The sequence below is a fragment of the Caretta caretta genome, chromosome 1 (genome assembly GCF_965140235.1).
Source record: "Caretta caretta isolate rCarCar2 chromosome 1, rCarCar1.hap1, whole genome shotgun sequence".
Classification (NCBI taxonomy): Eukaryota; Metazoa; Chordata; order Testudines; family Cheloniidae; genus Caretta; species Caretta caretta.
The window spans coordinates 269,946,702-269,965,533 of NC_134206.1; the positions used below are offsets into that span (position 1 = coordinate 269,946,702).

The 18,832-nt window shown below is 42.3% G+C and overlaps 1 protein-coding gene across 2 annotated transcripts in view; it reads left to right on the top strand.

Moving 5' to 3' along the window:
• CDK17 (cyclin dependent kinase 17) overlaps positions 1–18,832 on the top strand; it is a 189,110-nt gene that overhangs the window by 124,847 nt on the left and 45,431 nt on the right. For both annotated transcript variants that reach the window (XM_048835534.2, XM_048835535.2), the window contains exon 4: positions 13,159–13,292. In XM_048835534.2, coding sequence (XP_048691491.1) covers positions 13,159–13,292 — 134 coding nt within the window. The remainder of the gene's footprint in view (positions 1–13,158; positions 13,293–18,832) is intronic.

An 18,832-nucleotide genomic window follows, 5' to 3' on the forward strand; every position in this document is an offset into this window, starting at 1 on the left:
TCAAATATATTGATTTGTATTACAACACAATACAAAGTGTACAGTGCTCACTTTATATTATTATTATTTTTATTACAAATATTTGCACTGTAAAAATGATAAACAAGAAATAGTGTTTTTCAGTTCACCTCATACAAGTACTGTAGTGCAATCTCTTTATCGTGAAAGTACAACTTACAAATGTAAATTTTTTTGTTACATAACTGCACTCAAAAATAAAACAATGCAAAACTTTAGAGCCTTCCAGTCCACTCAGTCCTACTACTTGTTCAGCCAATTGCGAAGACAAACAATTTTGTTTACATTTATGGGAGATACTGCTGCCTGCTTATCTGGCACGTAAATACCTTGCGACACTGGCTACAACAGTGCCATGCAAACGCCTGTTCACACTGTCAGGTTACATTGTAAATAAGAAGTGGGCAGCATTATCTCTAGCAGGTTGTAACCAAACTTGTTTTATCTGAGCGATTGACTGACCAAGAAATAGGACTGAGTGAGCTTGTAGGCTCTAAAGTTTTGCATTGTTTTATTTTTGAATGCAGTTAGTTTTTGTACATATATCTACATTTGTAAATTCAACGTTCATGATAGAGATTGCACTACAGTACTTGTATTAGGTGAATTGAAATATACTATTTCTTTTTGTTTTTTACAGTGCAAATATTTGTAATCAAAAATAAATATAAAGTAAGCACTGAACACTTTTTGTATTCTGTGTTGTAATTGAAATCAATACATTTGAAAATGTAGAAAACATCCAAAAATATTTAAATAAATGGTATTCTATTATTGTTTAATGGCACAATTAATTGCAATTAATTGTTTTAATTGCTTGACAGCCCTAGTTGGTACTAGGAAAAAAAGGATCAATTGAGAATTAATGCGAATTGTATTAATTTTTTGCTTTTCTCCCTTCCCTTCTGAACGTAGTGCCAAATGAAAGTAGTAGGTTTCTCCAAGGCTAGAACTGTGTATCTTTGAAACTAGAATGGAACCAACTACATTTTACTGTGTTCTGTAATATTAACTGTTCCCTTTCAGCCTTACTGTTCTGCTCTCTGCCTCTCCCTCCTAACAACACAGTCCAGAGTGTTTCTGCCTCTAACTGTGGAACTGTGCAGCTGGTGCCATCATAGGAGAGAGTAGGATTTCCCTCCTCTGCACAGTCTGCAGGGACCACCTCTTGATGTAGTCTGAGGGCACAAAATGCCCATACTTTTTGCATAGCTAGGGTTTGCTTGAGCTGAATGAAGAGCAGCCCCATGCATCTCATGGGAAGGCAAAGTATAAATATTTAATTCTACGCAGGTAATTAATTTGTGTGGATAGATGCAAAGAAGTCAACTGGTTTGTCATATGTAACGTTAAATTCTGCACAATAATAGGATTAATGTACATTTTTGTATATTGTATTTTTTTATGAAAAAAGAATACTTATTTCTAAAATTATAGGTTTTCTCTGTATATGAGTTGTGAGGAAATACCTTATTCTTCTTCAGACTTTCACTAAAAATGTTTAATTAAATCATTAGTTGCATAACAGAAAATACTTCATGAACATTTATCTTAGAATAGCTAGTTTCAACCTGAAAAGTTGTTATAGTATTGTATTTAGTATTATTGTGGGGGAATGTATGTCATTGACTTTATTTTTGAGGTGGCTGTTAACTTTTCTATATTAAAATGGAATTCAAAATCTGAGTATCTTAAACTCTGGGCATCATATTTTTTGCATTGTGTTAGAGTAAAACTTATCTGTATTTCCATAGCTACAGCATGGTGGATATGGCAAGTAGGAGCTAAAAGAAGCTGCTGGGTACCAACATGTTCCTCCAAAATAAGAGCTCTTTAGACCTGACCAGCAGCTACATAATTATCTTCTTGAAGTAATACACGAAAGACAATTTTCAGAGCAGTTATTGCTTCTTTACACATATAGTGATGCTGCTAATACGTCAGTTAACATGTTAATCTTGCATTCTGTAATTAGCACTTCGCAGACTTTCAGATAACTTATTTTCAGTTATCTCTTCTCTCTCCTACAGTTTGCTCTCTTTCCTTTTATCTTTGTCTCTCCATCCCTGGGTTCTTTGGAAGTTTTTTTTTTTCCCAGCACAAAACAGTAGTCTTTAAAAAAAAGTTGACTTGATTAAAAATAATAATAATAATAATGTACTGGAATTGTACATCCACAGGTTGCTTGCGCGGTCATCAGAGATTTTTGCCTTAGCGGTATTCGTAGGGCCGGCTGTGGCGCCCCCTTGAGTGCCGTGCTCATGCATCGCTATGTCAGGCCTCCCACACCCTCTCAGTTCCTTCTTACCTCCCATGGTGGTTAGTCAGAGCACCTTTCCTTGCATAGCAAGGGCTAGCGTTTTCTTCCCTTCTGACTTAGTGAGTTAGTGTTAAGTAGTTAGATAGAAGTTAGAGTCCCAGTGGGGACTTCTCCCCAGGTGGGGCGTGTCCCGATCTCTGGGGTTTACACTCCATGCAGGGCTTAACAGGACTATGCCTGTAAGTGATCTCCACAGCAGCTGCTTCAAGTGCTTGGGGGGAATTGCATGTGAAGGACAAGTGTCCTATTTGTAAATATTTTCAACCCAGGACTCAGAAAGAGCAGGATATTTGTTTGAGGGCTCTCCTCATGGAGACTGCCCTCCGACAGGCTTCTGAGCCAGCCCACCAAGACTTGACTCCTAGTACCTCAGCTTCAGTGCGCAGCGCACCCCTGTCACCGGTGCCCAGAAAGAAAACGAAGAAGCACGGCTCCCCAGCACTGGGCAAGAAAAGCCAAGGGGCATCGGGCAAAGGACCCAGTTCGGGCCACCCTACCACTCCAGAGCCACGTGGATGTGCCACCCTTGTCGGGGCCCTCAGCCCCGTAAAGGATCCACCACCAACTCCCGGGAGCAGTAGGGGACCCAAACTTGTGGCGACATTGACGCCTTCCCAAGCTCTCCCGGTGCTGAGAGAGCAGAGGCCTCCGCCTATGCCACCAGCACCATGCATGCCACAGGAAGTGGCAAAAGCTCCCTATGAGGGCAAGACAGCTGTTAAGATCTCCCCCTCAGGGAGCAGTGGAGTGCTGCCAATCCCCCGAGTGAAGGCAGTTCTCTCCATCTCCATGTCGCAGATCTACGTCGTTGCAGCCCAGATCCTCTGGGGCTCGCCCCCATACTACCAGCACTGTTCACCCTACCACCAGTTGTCCTCTCGGCGCAGATCTCCATCGCCTGCCCATGGGAGCGCTCCCCCTCAGGATTCCAGTCCCCCCAGCACCAGTCCCCTCAATACCGGCACTGATCCTCCCACTCCCAACACCGGTCTCTGGCAGCGATGGGCAGCAGGCAGACACAGGTGTCGATGGCCCCACCATGGTCACCAGAAGAAGATTCCTCCAGCAGAGGAGGACAGTTTAGCCCCTTGCCGAGACTCCACCAGTGCGATTGTGCACGTGAGGCCATGTTGACATGTACGGTGCTCCCTTGGCAGCACAGCCAGTGGCCTTATTGGAGTGCGTGGGGTACCACTCATCTGCTGCCACCTTGGAGCAACAGTTGATAGCACCGGCGGTCAGGGTAAAGGAGACAGCGCCCATCCTAAAAACCCCTTCTCCCACCGTGGATGATGTCCCAGGGCCTCCCCCAGCAGTACAGTTGTCATTCTCTTCCCTGGACGAGGCACTCGCGGGATCCTGGAGCGCCAGCCCACTGGACAGTTTTAAAGAACACCAGGACTTGCTTCAATGGGTGACCGAGAACTTGGGCCTAGAGGCAGAGGAGATGGCCAAGCAGGCAGACACCTTGTTCATTGTGCTCTTATCCTCTACCCCTGCCCGTGTTGCACTAGCAGTGCATGACAGGGCCCTAAAAATTGCCAAGAACATCTGGCAAACCCCGTCATCCATCCCTCCCAACTGAAGTACTTTGTTCCAGCCAAAGGGTTCAAGTGCCTTTATACCCACCCACCTCCAGGCTTGCTGGTCATCTCTGCAGCCATTGAGAAGGACAAGCAGGGGCACACCAGTTCAACTCCCAAAAATAAAGAGGCCAATAAAGACTGGACCTTTTTGGGAGAAAAATTTATTCAACAGCCAACTTGCAATTCTGGGTGATGAACCACCAGGCCCTCTTAGGCACGTACAATTTTAACTTATGGGACTCCCTCCGTAAGTTAAAGGAGTCCCTCCCTCAAGGTTTGGCCCAGGAATTCGGCACCCTGGTGGAGGAGGGTACCGTGGCAGTGAGGTGCTCTCTCCAAATGGCGTGGGACGCGGCTGCATGAGGGGTCGCTTCAGCGGTGGTCATGAGGCATAGCTCCTGGCTTCAGACTGCTGGCCTGTCCCAAGAGATGCAGACCTTAATCTAGGACCTCGCATTCAGTGGGAATGGACTCTTTGCGGAACAGACAGATGCAAAGCTGCATGTGTTAAAGGACACTTGGGCCACTATTTGCTTGCTGGGTATGCGTATGCCGCAGTCTCCAAGGAAGCAGTTCTGGCTGCCCCTGCCGCCAAGGCCTTGGCAGCCTTGGCATGGGTCTGCAAGGAGAAGGGATAGACACAAGCTTTAGTCATTGCTGCCCTTCCTCCTCCCGCTCACCCATTCAGCCCGGCCCAGCAAAGCATCCTGGGGGCCAGATGCGCTCATTTTGAAGGTGCGCTCAAGAGTGATGCCCCAGTCAACTCCCTGGATCCACCTTCTTCTTTCCTTGACTGTCTTCATCCCTACCATTTGACCTGGTCACCAATCATCTCGGACCGCTGGGTGCTGGGCATAGTATCTTAGGGGTGTACTCTGCAACTCCTCGTTCAAAAGGTCAAGAACCTCCTGCATGTGGGGGTGGTGGAGGAGGTCCCTCGGTACATGAAAGGAAAGGGGTTCTATTCCTGCTACTTCCTAATCTTGAAAGCAAAAGGGGGCCTCAGAGCCATTCTGGACCTGCGTTGCCTCAACAAGTTTCTCAGAAAGTTTAAGTTTTGCATGGTTTCCCTGGCCTCCATCATCCCCTCCCTGGATCCGAGAGACTAGTATGCCACCCTCAATTTGAAGGACGCTTATTTCCATATTCCAAGGTCACAGGTGTTTCCTCCGTTTCATAGTGGGCGGATGCCATTTTCAATTCATGGCGCTGCACTTTGTGCAGAGGAACCTCAATCTCATGTGTTCCACCTGTCGTGATCTGGACCTGTTAATAAACGAGAAAAAATCCACCTTAATGCTGGTCCAGCAAATAGAGTTCATTGGGACAGTTCTCAACTCTACGCGAGCCGGAGCCTTCTTTCCGGAAGTGCATTTTTGGACCTGATCTCCCATGTGGAAAAACCACCTGCTCACCACGGCTCACACCTGCCTGTGGTTGTTGGGCCATATGGCCTCATGTACATACATGGTCAGTCATCCCCGGCTCCACCTCCGGCCTCTGCAAGCATGACTGGCGTCGGTGTACATTCCCAACAGGCACGACCTAGTCCGGGTAGTCAGGGTGCCGGATCACATCCGGTCATCCTTGGATTGGTGGTTGGACCCCAGGAAGGTGTTGGATGGAGTTTCCGCCCTGGCCCCATCGCTGACCCTGGTCTCCAGTCTTCAGACCTGGGCTCACCTGAGCAAGCTGAGCACCCAGGGCTGCTGGTTGCGGGACAATCTGGCCCTCCATATCAAGGTTAGGGAGCTCAGAGTGGTTCACCTGGCCTGCCAAGCTTTCTCGACCCACCTGAAGGGCAAGGTGGTTAATGGACAATATCTCCACGATGTATTACATCAACAGACAGGGCGGAGCCAGGTCGGCAGCCCTTTGCCAAACAGCTCTCCGCCTGTGGGATTTTTGTGTGCGGCATGCCATTCATCTGATAACCGCACACCTCAGCAGGACCTTCTCATCTGGCCACAAATGGTCGTTCCATCCAGAGGTGGTCAGCATAATCTTCTAGAGGTGGGGGACTCCCTAGGTGGACCTGTTCATGTCCAGGCAGAACAGGAAATGCCACGTGTTCTGTTTGATCTGGGGAATGGACAAAGGCTCGCTATCGGACATGTTTCTCATCCTGTGGTTGGGGGCTCTGATGTATGCCTTCCCACCAATGCTGTTGATTCACAGGGTCCTTGTGAAGATCAAGCAGGAGAGGGCAAAGATTATCCTAATAGCCCCGTATGGCCTCGCCAGCACTGGTTCGGCATGCTGTTGGACCTTTCGGTAGCCGCCCCACTACAGCTACCCCTCTGGCCGGATCTGCTGTCCCAGAACCACAGCAGCCTTCTGCACCCGAACCTGGCACTGCACTTGACAGCATGGCTACTGCATGGCTGAGCGCGGACGAATGGGTGTGCTTGGCCTGTGTTCAGCAGGTCTTGCTGGGTAGCAGGAAACCCTCCAACAGAGCGACTTACCTGGCCAAATGGAAAAGGTTTGCATGGGCCTCAGAACGGCATATCCAGGCCAAGCAGGCCTCCCTGCAGGAGATCGTGGACTATCTGTTGTACCTCAAACTCCAAGAATTGTCCCTGTTATTGAACAAGGTCCACCTGGCCGCTATCTCAGCTTTCCACCATTCCAAGGCAGGTCAATCTTCGCTCACAACATGACGGCACAGCTTTTGAAAGGTCTGGAGCGTATCTACCCGTGCGTCCAGGATTTCATCCCTCCCTCGGACCTGAATCTCATGCTGTTGAGCTCATGGGGCCTCCCAGCGATTCTGGCTTGCTGCTCTCTCCTACTTCTCTCCTGGAAGGTTTCATTCCTGGTTGCGATAACATCGGCTCACAGGGTGTCCGAAATCAGGGCACTTACTTCAGAACTGCCCTATACGGTCTTCTACAAGGATAAGGTCCAGCTGCGACTGCACGCAGCATTTCTGCCCAAGGTCTTTTCCCAGTTTTATACTGGCCAGGACATACACTTACCCGTCTTCTTTCCAAAACCGTATATACGTCGGATGAGGAGCACATCTGGACATGAGGAGGGCACTGGCCTTCTACATAGATAGAACAAACCTGGTCCGTAAGTTAATGCAGTTGTTAGTTGTGGTGGCAGACAGAATGAAAGATCGCCCAGTGTCTGCTCAGAGGATTTCGTCCTGGATCATGGCCTGCATCCGCTACTGCTATGAGCTGGCAAAAGTGCCTCTGCTGGCAATCATGACGGCACACTCAACTAGGGCACAAGCGTTGTCAGCAGCCTTCCCAGCACAGGTACCAGTCCAATAGATCTGTACGGCCGCTACCTGGTCGTCTGTCCACACGCTTGCTTTGAGCAGGGGGTTGGACGAGATGACCCCCTGAGGTCCCTTCTAACCCTGATATTCTATGATGCTATGATTCATTATGTGCTTACCTAGCAAGCTCAAGATGACGCTGGCTTTGGCAGAGCAGTGCTGCAAGCTGCAAGACCCTGAACACTGAGCCCACCTCCATGGATACTGCTTGTGAGTCATCCAGAATGGAATCAACATGAGCAAGCACTCGAAGAAGAAAAAACGATTACCGACCTTTTCGTAACTGTCGTTTTTCAAAGTATGTTGCTCATGTCCATTCCATTACCCATCCTCCTGCCCCTCTGTTGGAGTTGCCAGCAAGAAGGAACTGAGAGGGCGTAGGGCTGGCGGCGCCTGATATACCGACGCATGAATGCAGCACTCAAGGAGGCGCCACAGCCGACCCTGCAGATACCGCTACGGCAAAAATTTCCAACGATCGCGCACATTGGCCCGTGCACACCTAGAATGGAATGGACATGAGCAACAAATATCAAAGAACAACAGTTACAAAAAGGTAGGTAACTTTTTTATGTATTGTGGTAGTGTCTAAAGGCCAGCCAAGAATGGGTTCCCATTTTGTCGTGGCACCATGCAAACACAGAATAGTAGATGTAAGCTCTTTGAGTCAGGGACCAATCTAAATAGACAAAGGATGGGGCAAGGAGTATAAAACAAAAGCAGAGTGAACAATGTGAGGTAGCAAATGCTCTGTTAGTTCCATGGTGTATATGTGTATGGAGGTTTTTTTGGTGGTGGGGGGAGCTGTGTTAGTTAGGAAAGGATCAGCTAAATGGAAAGAAATGGGGGCAAGAGTGGCAGATATGGAGTGAAGCGATGTGGGGAAAGGTTGGAGCAAATAGGCAATCGGCACAGGGCAGAGAAAGTCCATAGAAAGTTTTTTTTGAATATCCCAAGGACCAAAGGTCCCTGCCTTGGCTGCTTCTGCTCCTGGCAGCAGGAGTCTCTGGCTGGCTCCATTCTGCAATTTCCTCTTCGATTCACAAGGGGGAGGCACCTTTGGGTCCTAGTGCCCCCAGTGCATTTAGGTGGTATCTCCTCCAGAGTTCTGAGTCCAAGAGGATGCTGAGGGGATAGGTGGCACTGGCCCAGTCCCATTTCACTCCTCCCCCCTGTGCAGCAGTCCATGCTTTGGTTTCTTCTGTCTCTACCAGCTGGAGTCTCTGGCTGGCTGCTGGCTGAACTTTTGAGGTTTCATGGTTTCCTTGTGCTGTCCTTATTACTGTAGCAGCAGAGAAGTACTGTACATCATGGTAATCAAATAGCAGTTACTTTTGTGACCTTTAATTGTCGCAGTGCTGTCACAGGAGAAGCACCCTACAGATGTTGCTCATCATCTGCATGGGACCCCAGTGGGTGCATACACAAGTTTGTCAGTCCTTTGTTTGAGTGAGAGTTTCCTCACCATACAGTAGAGTTTAATTAATATGAACGAGGTTTCCATTCCATTTCAGAGAGAGGAATCTATTAGTTTTGAAACTTTACTTATGGAAAGCACTGCTCACCACTCTTACCAAGTTACCATCTCAATGTGTCATATCCTTGTTATTGTTTAAAAAAATAAACAACTAATAGAAAGGTAAGTTGGTTGGTTAGTGTACTTGGAAGGAATCAAATGTGGAAGTCACAGTGACTTTCAGCAGCAGAATGGAGGATGTAATAATGGAAGCTTGAAAGAGGGTATCGTGACTTACTATTGACTGATAATGGATATTAATTTAGCTCAGGTGGTAGAACTTTCCCAGTTCAAATTTCTTCTGGGATGGATTGCTTGCAGATTAAATGAGGGTAATCCTTCCTTTTAATTGCACTTCCTCAATTCCCATCCTGTATCCTAATTACTAGTTTTTCATGCCCAGATTTGCTTATCAGTTTAGCTGTTTTAATATTTCATTTGGTTATTTACAATTGGGTATGTACAAAAAATTAACATGAACAGCTAAATAGAGAGTTGCTGCAGATGTCAGTGAGCCCAATCCAATAAAAAAAATTACATTTGTACCAGAGAAGTCCTTGAAGTCCATAATGCTGGTTTTGGGACACACCAACCTATTCAGAGCAAAGGTTAGCCCAAATAGGTTATAGAGGCCAATGTTATTTGATCACCTTATGAAACTTGTCAAATGCATGCACACAAAGTGATAGTTAAGGTTGTCAGGTAGATGCTATTCATTCCTGGCCTTTCTCGTTTTAAAACCTCAAATGTAAGATTACAGTAATTTTTTAATTGAACACACAAAAAAATCTTAATATAAGGGTTTTATTGACAAAAGTACACTTTTATACCATAATATAACAAAGCCAAAGTTTTCAAAAATAGGAGTCTAAAATGTCTATATTTAGGCAACTACTATTTTTATTAATGACATGGAAGAAAACACAAAGTCATTAGCGGTAGTTTGCAGATGTCACAAAATTTGGGGGAGTGGTAAATTATGAAGAGGGTAGGTTACGGATACAGAGTGCTCTGGATCACTTGGTAACCTAAGCACAAGCAAACAATGTGCCTTCTAACACGGATGAATGTAAATATATACATCTAAGATCAAAGAATGTAGTAGGTTATACTTACACGATGGGGGACTCTATCCAGGGAAGCAGCAACTTTGAAAGAGATTTGGGATCATGGTGAATAATCAGCTGAGCACGAGCTCCCAGTGTGATGCTGTGGCTAAAAGGGCTCATGCAATTCTTGGATGTCTAAACCGGAGTAGGAGGAGAGAGGCTGTCTCAACTCTGTATTGGGCACTGGTCCATCAGCTGCTGGAATATTGTGTCCATTTCTGTTTTCCACAATTCAAGAAGGATGTTGTTAAATTAGAGTGAGTTCAGAGAAGAGACATAAGAATGATTAGAGGATTAGAAAACATGTCTTACCGTGATAAACTCTAGGAGCTCAATCTATTTAGCTTAACAAAGAGATGTTTAAGGGATGACTTGATTACAGTCTATAAGTACCAGTGTGGGTAATCAGTATTTAATAATGGGGCTCTTCAGTGTAGCAGAGAAAGGTATAACATAATCCAATGGCTGGAAGTTAAAGCTAGATAAATTCAGACTGGAAATAAGGTGTAAAATTTTAACAGTGAAAGTAATTAACCACTGGAACAATTTATCAAAGGTTGTGGTGGATTCTTCATCACTGACCATCTTTATATCAAGATTGGATGTTTTTCTGAAAGATCTGCACTAGGAATTATTTTGGAGAAGTTCTATGGCCTGTGTTATTCAGGAAGTTAGTCTAGATGATCACAGTGGTCCCTTCTGGCCTAAGAATCTATTGATAGTTATGAAAGTTCTGAGACCAACAGTTATGCTGCAGATAATATTTTCAATAATGGCTTCACATCCACCAGCAATAATTTTTCACATAACTCATTATGGTCTATTTTAAACAAAAGAGCTACCAACTCACCACAAGGAGTGGTATATAGAGCCCTACAAATCTGTTGATAACCGCTTTACATCCACCGATATCCGCGGACCCTTTTTACGGATCGGATGTGGATACAAATTTTGTATCCATGCAGGGCTCTAGTGCTATATTTTCTAAGGGTATGTCTACACTGCAGTTAGGCCACTGTGGCTGGCCCATGCCAGCTGACTTGGACTAAGGGGCTGTTTAATTACAGTGTAGACCTTCAGGCTTGGGCAGCCAGAGCTCTGGGACCCTCCCACCTTGCAGAGTCATGGAGCTGGGGCTCCAGCTCAAGCCCAAATGCCTACACTATAATTAAACAAACCCTTAGACTGAGCTTCGCAAGTCCGAGTCAGCTGGCACAGGCCAGCCATAGGTTTTTAATTGTAGTGTAGACATACCTTCACAGACTTATGAAAGGGGATTAACGTGGACTTGAGATGCTTGCTGACCACTTTGGAAAATCTAACTGCTGATTTAGTTGCCTGATTATGTAATTAAGATTCTAACTTTTAGGCATCCATTTCTGAAAGTCTTGTTTTGTATCTTTAGCTCACAACAAGGTGCCTCTAGGTTTTGAACCTGAGGTAAATATTTGTCAGATGTTTCCTGCATGCTGCTTCATTATGCTCAGAAGAGCAGCTCCTTTACTTTCATCCAGTCCAAATCATGAAGGTGAAATACTGTGAACATACCATAGTAGCTTGGATTTTATTAGAATCCAACTTATTCATGCATTTCCATATCATTGCTAAATTCTTCCCCAGGAGACAGTTCATCTTCATGTCAGTATCATGTTTTTTGTGAATCTGTGTGTTTCACTGAAGCACTTTAAGCCTAAATCCACATTCTGTTTTGTGTGTGAATCAGCTACTCTTTTTATACCAATTTTCTATCCTGTAAAAGGAGCTATAGAATCTCCTGGTCTGAAGAAGAATTTGGTCTTTTGAAAACGTCAGTCTTGGCAGGTTCTGGTCTCTCACTCACAAATTCTTTTCTAGGATATGTTCTGGGATACCTTAGGTATGTTTTTTATGATAAGCTTTACTTCTCCCAGAGAAAGGCCAACTTTCCAGCACACTGATAGATGGAGCATTCTTCCATCCTTTGTCTTCTATATTGTTTTAATAATTTAGATTGAAGATTAACAATATCTTCAAATATTTTGGGGTGAGATTGAACAGGGTTTGCCTGGCTTTTTGAGATAGCAGAATTTTACCTCTAAAATGAAACAATTTCCGGGGCTCCTCCAATTCTCTTTTGTACTCTGATGGGGGAAAATGTGTTCTCAGGTTATCGTTTTGTTCCTAAATTCAAAGAGGATGCCTCTCTGTCTTTTGAGCCACATCCTTTATTGGATTGTTTGTTCCTTGGGATTCATTTGAGCATAGGCATTTTTTACTATAGGTCTTGGCAGGCAGTGGTGAGCTACTGGATCCTTTTTCAGGTTCGGTGTGCTGTTGGCCTTCAGAAGGAAGCTGCTGCTCTTCTTCATCCCTTATTCCTCCCTCTTCTCTCTGTCAGTAAAGGCATCTTGAACTTCTTAGTTCTTTGCCCCATTTCCCTGCTGGAGCTGAGCATTTTTGGCCTGGGAGAAGGAACCATTGGTTCCATGTCTGGTTTTTTAGTGATTTTTCTGTAGGGGCTAGGTCAAAAGCTTGAGAGACAAATATTTTATGCAGTTTACATAAAAATTGCACACATTATTAAAATAGGCAGTCCGTTACATAAATCTCCCCCAAGTGAATCAATTTCAGTTTCCCCCTCACCCCCCAAGAAATACGTAATTACATCAAGTTCTCTACAAAGTCCATTTATTCATCCTAAATATAGATTTAGGCACCTGAACAGAACTGGCCTGATCTTTTCAGAGGTTCTGAGCACCTGAAGTTCCCATGCTTGGCACTTCTGAAAATGAGGCCACCTGTTTTTGTTTTTCTCTCTCTAAATATGGATTTACATGCCTAATGTTAGGCACACAAATTTGAATATTTGTGCCTTAGGCATCACATTTTCTAATTAATGAGGTCTCAGATTTTTCTCTCAACTCTCACGATTTCCCTAGAAAATGGAATTTTCCTGTTCCAAGAACAGCACAAAAAAGGAGAAGAAGTGAAACAAGCTCAAGAATTTGAGGATTGAGAGGCATAGGGTGGGACTGGAACTATGTCTATCTTTGTGTTTGGAACATGGATAGCACATGGTGGGTGCTATCACAGCCTAAATGAGAATAATAATGGAAAATTAATACACATTTCTGCACGCATGCATGGTATATTGGGAAAGTATTTTTAAGACTTTATCTTTTTATGCTATTTCTGAGCCATAAAAAGAGAATATCAAGAAAAGTATTGTGATAGTGAACCTCTAGATCTGACAGAAAGCAGTACATAATAAAGGTTACAATACTTCTTCACATATAAGATTTGTTTAGAAGAATAATGATTGACTTTCTTTCATTTAGATATAGTACATGAAAATCTGAAAATGGGATCAGATGGTGAAAGTGACCAAGCTTCTGGAACATCCTCTGATGAAGTTCAGTCTCCTACAGGTGTTTGCCTCAGGAACCGGATACACAGACGGATCTCTATGGAGGTAATCAGTTTTCCCATAAGGATCCAGTAAATTAACAAGTGACTTGGGAATTGTTTAAATTACTTTATATAACTGCTTGTTTTCCTGCCAGTTCACTTTAAAGCAGATGTTTGTGTTCAACATATGAGTTTTTATGATAACAGTAGTCATGACATACATTTTTCTTCCTATTTGTCAGTCTTGGAACCTGAGTAGATATCACTGACAATGTTTATAATCTGTCCAGTACAAAAAATTAAATATTGTTTTTTTAAAAGTATTTGATTTTTAAAAACAAGCAGAGAATCCATTAGCATGCTCTCTTAGATACTAAATGCTAGACATTTAGTGTAGGACTGGTCTTTAAAGTGCTGGGAGATCACATGAGAAAGGCTTTGCAATAAGTACAGGCATTCTAGAAGGAATTGAGGTGTTGGGAAACAAATGAAGAAAATGTGACCATTAGATTCTGCGACGTTCTGTGTATATGTTCAAGTAGACTACTTCATATATCGCTACTCAGGCTCTTTTATATAATGCTGCTTTCTAATCCATGTGAAACTTCAGAAAGTAAACACACTAGGGATGTTCCTGACTGCGTCAGCCTTTTTCATTCTTCCTGTTTTTTAGTGTACGGAACCTTACAGGACAGTAAACAAAAGGAGGAAAAAGTACTTCATGAATAACTGTGCACATAATTTCCTTTATTTATGAGACTCATTATGAATACTAACCACCCTTGCACTTGCTTTGTTGCCCTTTCCCCAGGCAAAAGATAAACAGAACTTTTCACTTTTTTTTTTTAAATAAGTGTAACAGCTTTGATTATAATAATACCATTTTGGCTGGAATATGTAAAGTTCTTTGATTGGTTTCATTATAAAAATCTATTCTTAGGGGTTTTAAATCCCCATAATTTTTTTTAAAGCATGATATAGAATGCAGGAGTTTGGAAAATATTTTTGGATTATCTAACACTGAGTTTGTATGTCAAAAATAAGTACAGCAAGGCATTTTGTTGTGTTTGTATTATTCAAAAATTGCACTGATTAGTCCATTAATCATTACACACCCTTTGTGGAGGAAGTTATTTTGTCTTAAAAATCCTTAATGTATTTGTTGTTGTTAGTGTTGTAAATTTATGAGCCAAGATTAGGCCCGATCCAAAGCCCACTGAAGTGAAACCATTAACTTAGGCCTGGTCTGTACTAAAAAATTAAGTTGGCTTAAGTACTTCGCTCATAGGTGTGAACCCCCCCCCTTGAATGGCGTAGTTTAACCAATCTGACTCCCAGTGTAAACAGCGCTAGGGTGATGGAAGAATTCTTCCGTCGACCTAATTAACACCTCTTGGAGAGATGGATTATCTGTGCTGACTGGTGAACCCCTCCCGTTGACATAGGTAGTGTCTACACTGAAGCGCTTCAGAGGCACTACTACATTGGTGCATCTATGCTACTGTAGCATTTCAAGTGTGGACAAACCTTCAGAGGGCTTTGGATCATATCCATTGTGCTTTGAGTCAAGCAGAACACAAAATAAAAGCAGTAGTATAAGAATTTACATGTAGAAGACATTAGAGAGACAAGGTGGGTGAGGTAATATCTTTTATTGGACCAATTTTGATCAGAGAGACAAGCTTTGCTGACTGTTTCCCAGACCTGAAGAAGAGTTCTATGTAAGCTCGCAAGTTTGTCTCTCTCACCAACAGAAGTCAGTCCAATAAAAGATAATGCCTCACCCACCTTGTCTCTCTCATATCCTGGGACTGACACAGCTACAACTGCACTCATGTAAAGACATGATGTACTGGGGAAATCTGGAGGAGGAGGAGATTACTATTATTCATTATTTTATTTCCTGTTTTCTCCAAAATATTTTTAAATAGGAATTTCCCATATGTAGAGCTGCACTTCTGCTGAGTTCTCACAGCATTCTTTTTGGGTTTAACCTCCACCCGCCGCTGCAAACCTTTTAACCAAATAATCAATAGTGTAATAGCTCTTTTTAGCTTCTACAACAACTGTAATATTACACTGTCTTAGAAGCTTTGAAAATATTTTTTTCCTTTTAGATTCAGTTCCATCTGACAAGCATTAATTTCCTAATTTTTCTCCCAATTCCAAATACTTGTTTCTAATGCAGCTGAAATTAACGTGATGTGGTTTATTTCTTTGTTGACTGGCACAATCAGAGAGGTCAGGGTAGTTCAGGCAACTGTTCCTATGCATCCTGTGAACCAGGCTTTCCTCCTAAATTGTTACAGTAATGACATGGTGGTTTTTAAAGATAAGTTTTTTTAGAGTGACCTTTTGTCTGGTAGAGAACAGCTGCTGAATTTTAACAATGATTTTAGCTCTGAATTTCCTTGATTTTTGTGAGTTGATGTCAGAAACTTATGTTTTTAGTTTACTTGTTAAGTAGTATTTGTAAGAGGGGAATTTTTTTTACTCCATGTTTATGCAGTGCCTAGCAGAAGGGGAACACTCTGGGCTACTATAACAATTGTGGTACAAATTGAAATAAACACTCCCATACAGGGAAACTTTCTGTAAAAATTCCAGTGATGAGCTTTTTTTGTTTTGTTTTGTTTTGTTGTCGTTGCTATATGACCTCTGACAGGCTTGTAATAAAGATTTGTAATTACAATAACAAATCTTGCTTGCCTTACTTGTGTGAGCATTTCCAGTGAAGGGATCCTTCGTGTCCATAAGCTGAACAGGATTTGACCTCTGGAGTTTACTAAAATCAGTAGTATTAATTTGATTCAGTGCCAGGAGAAAGGAAAGAAAAGCTCCAGTCTTTGTTAGCAGTTATATTCATGTAGGTTGACCTGCATCTCTTTACTATGCCTGTAGGTAATAGCAAATTAAATGTTATACATAGTTGATAGACTAGAACAAACAGACTATCAGAGACATTTAGCATAATTGAGATCTATTGCAAATTATATTCATATGGTCACACTATTGTTTATGGGAATATATTTAATAAAATATAAGCTGATGTTTCTCTCCCCTCCACTCTTTCTAATGAAATTTGAGCTTGGTATTGTCAAACTGAGCACACCTTTCTGTTCTGTGTGGTTGATACACTGTGTAGTTGTAATATGGTACATAGTCTTTCATAAACATAACCTTGTTTGTTTCTGTTTATCAAACAGGCAAAAGCAGTTTTAGTTTCTTAAAGTAACTGATCATTTAAGGCTGAGAATTTGGACTGACAGGCAGGCTGGCCCTTTTTATTTTTTGTTAAGGCTAGAATGTCAGCTCTTGTATTTCAGACTTGCCCTTGAATTTCCTCTAGGGTTTTGTTGTTGCACTATATATTTATATGCAAATTAGCAATCCATCATGAAAACAAAAGATATGTTCTATGCATGTTTACTGGAAAACATGTGCAGTCAAATACTTAGCTATGTTCACTGTTAATATGCAGTAGCATTTGAGATGTTTTCCAGTTCAGATTATAAATGTTCGCATAAAATATATGTTAACAAATGTAACATTGCAGATTGCTGGAGATGGCATTGGCTGTACAGTTAAGCAAGCGGACCACCCCACCACTGTAAGAGATAATTAACTGAATACAGTAAGTTTTCCTGTAATCATAATAGGATCAGTATAAATATGCTGTGAATATGACAGCAATTAAAATTCAGTAACAAAAATTCACATCTCCCCCTTCATATTAGAGTAGTCATTGATCTTGGGTTGAGTCATCACAGCTTGGAATCAGGTGATAAAATTGTTGCTCTAATTTAATTTAATTTAATTAAAACTAAAACTGTCAATGAGGTTTTGACACATTGGGAGAACAAGAGGGGCATGCAGATTCTCTTGCTCAGGGTAGTTGAAACACTGAGTTCAGATGTGCAAGGTTTACTTTTATTTTTATTGATTTCCATATGCAAAGATCAGCCTAGAAAGATACAAAAGGGAAGACTATACAGTGCAAACATAATCTGCAAATCCAAATCCATGTAGAATATTTTCTTTTATTCAGCACCTTAAATCAGATATGTTTATCTTGAAACTTGAAAAAAATTTATGACAACTCTTTGTTGAAAATGATAAAGCAATATAAAGTAGAGAGAGAGATGTGAAGGAAAGGAATGCATGTTGTTATATTACTATCTTAGATCTCAGAGACCAGAATCTGGTCAAATAAAAGTTCACAGTGGCCACCATCAAAATTAATATGTCTCCTTCCTCTAAAAGGGACTGGCCATGTGCTAGTAGGTTACCAAGGGAGGTTGTAGAATCCCCATCTCTGGAGGTTTTTAAAAACAGATTAGATAAACACCTGTCAGGGGATGGTGTAGGTTTACTTGGTCCTGCCTCAGTGGGGTGGACTAGATGACCTCTCAAGGTCCCTTCCAGCCATATATTTCTGTGATTCCCTTGAAAGCAAGCAACAAAGGGATTACTGTATTGCATCCAGATAATAGATGACCTTAGGCATTTTTGATCCTGTGGCAGTCGAAGGACATTCTTCAATTAAGAATGACTTACTAACACTTCCCATTCAAATGAAATGCCTGCTAGCTGCATGGAAACTTTTAAAAAATACCATAACAGAGGCTCAAATTAAATGTATACCCCAAATATAAAAAAAACAGAGGTCCAAAAAAAATGCCACTATGGCTTAAACAATAGAGTAAGTGAGTTGGTTAGAAACAAGAAGGCATCCTTTAAAAATTGGAAGTCAGGTGCGACTGAGGAAGATAAAAAGGAGCATGAACCCCGGTAAGTCAAATGTAAAAGCATAATTAGGCAGGCCAAAAAAAGAATTTGAAGAGCAATTACCAAAAGACACAAAAATTAACAGCAATATTTTTTAAAAGTACATCAGAAGCAGGAACCCTGCCAAACAATCAGTGGAGCCACTGGATGATTGAGGTGCTAAAGGAGCACTCAAGGAAGATGAGACTGTTGTAGAGAACCTGCAAGAATTCTTTGCATTGGTCTTCACTGCAGAGGATGTGAGGGAGAGTCCCACTCCTGAGCCATTCTTTTTAGCTGACATCTGAGAAACTGTCTCAGTTTGAGGTGTCAACAGAATATGGGTTGGAACAAATTGATAAATTAAACAGCAATAGGTCACCAGGACCAGATGGTATTCCGCCAAGAGTTCTGAAGGAACTCAAATATGAAATTGCAGAACTACTAACTCTGGTATGTAACCTATCATTTAAATCAGCCTCTGTATCAGATGACTGGAGGATAACTAATGTAATGCCTTTTTTAACAAAAGCTCCCGAGGCTATCATGGTAGTTACAGGATGGTAATCCTAACTTCAGTACCAGGCAAATAGGTTGAAATGATAGTAAAGAACAGAATTATCAGACACAAAGATCAACACGATTTGTTGGGAAAGAATCAACCTGGCTCACCAATCTATTAAAATGTTTTGAGGAGATCAGTAAACAAGTGGACAAGTGTGTTCCAGTGCATATAGTGAACTTGACTTTCAGAAAGCCTTTGACAAGGTCCCTCACCAAAGACTCTTAAGCTAAGTAAACAGTCATGGGATAAGAGGGAAGGTCCTCTCATAGATC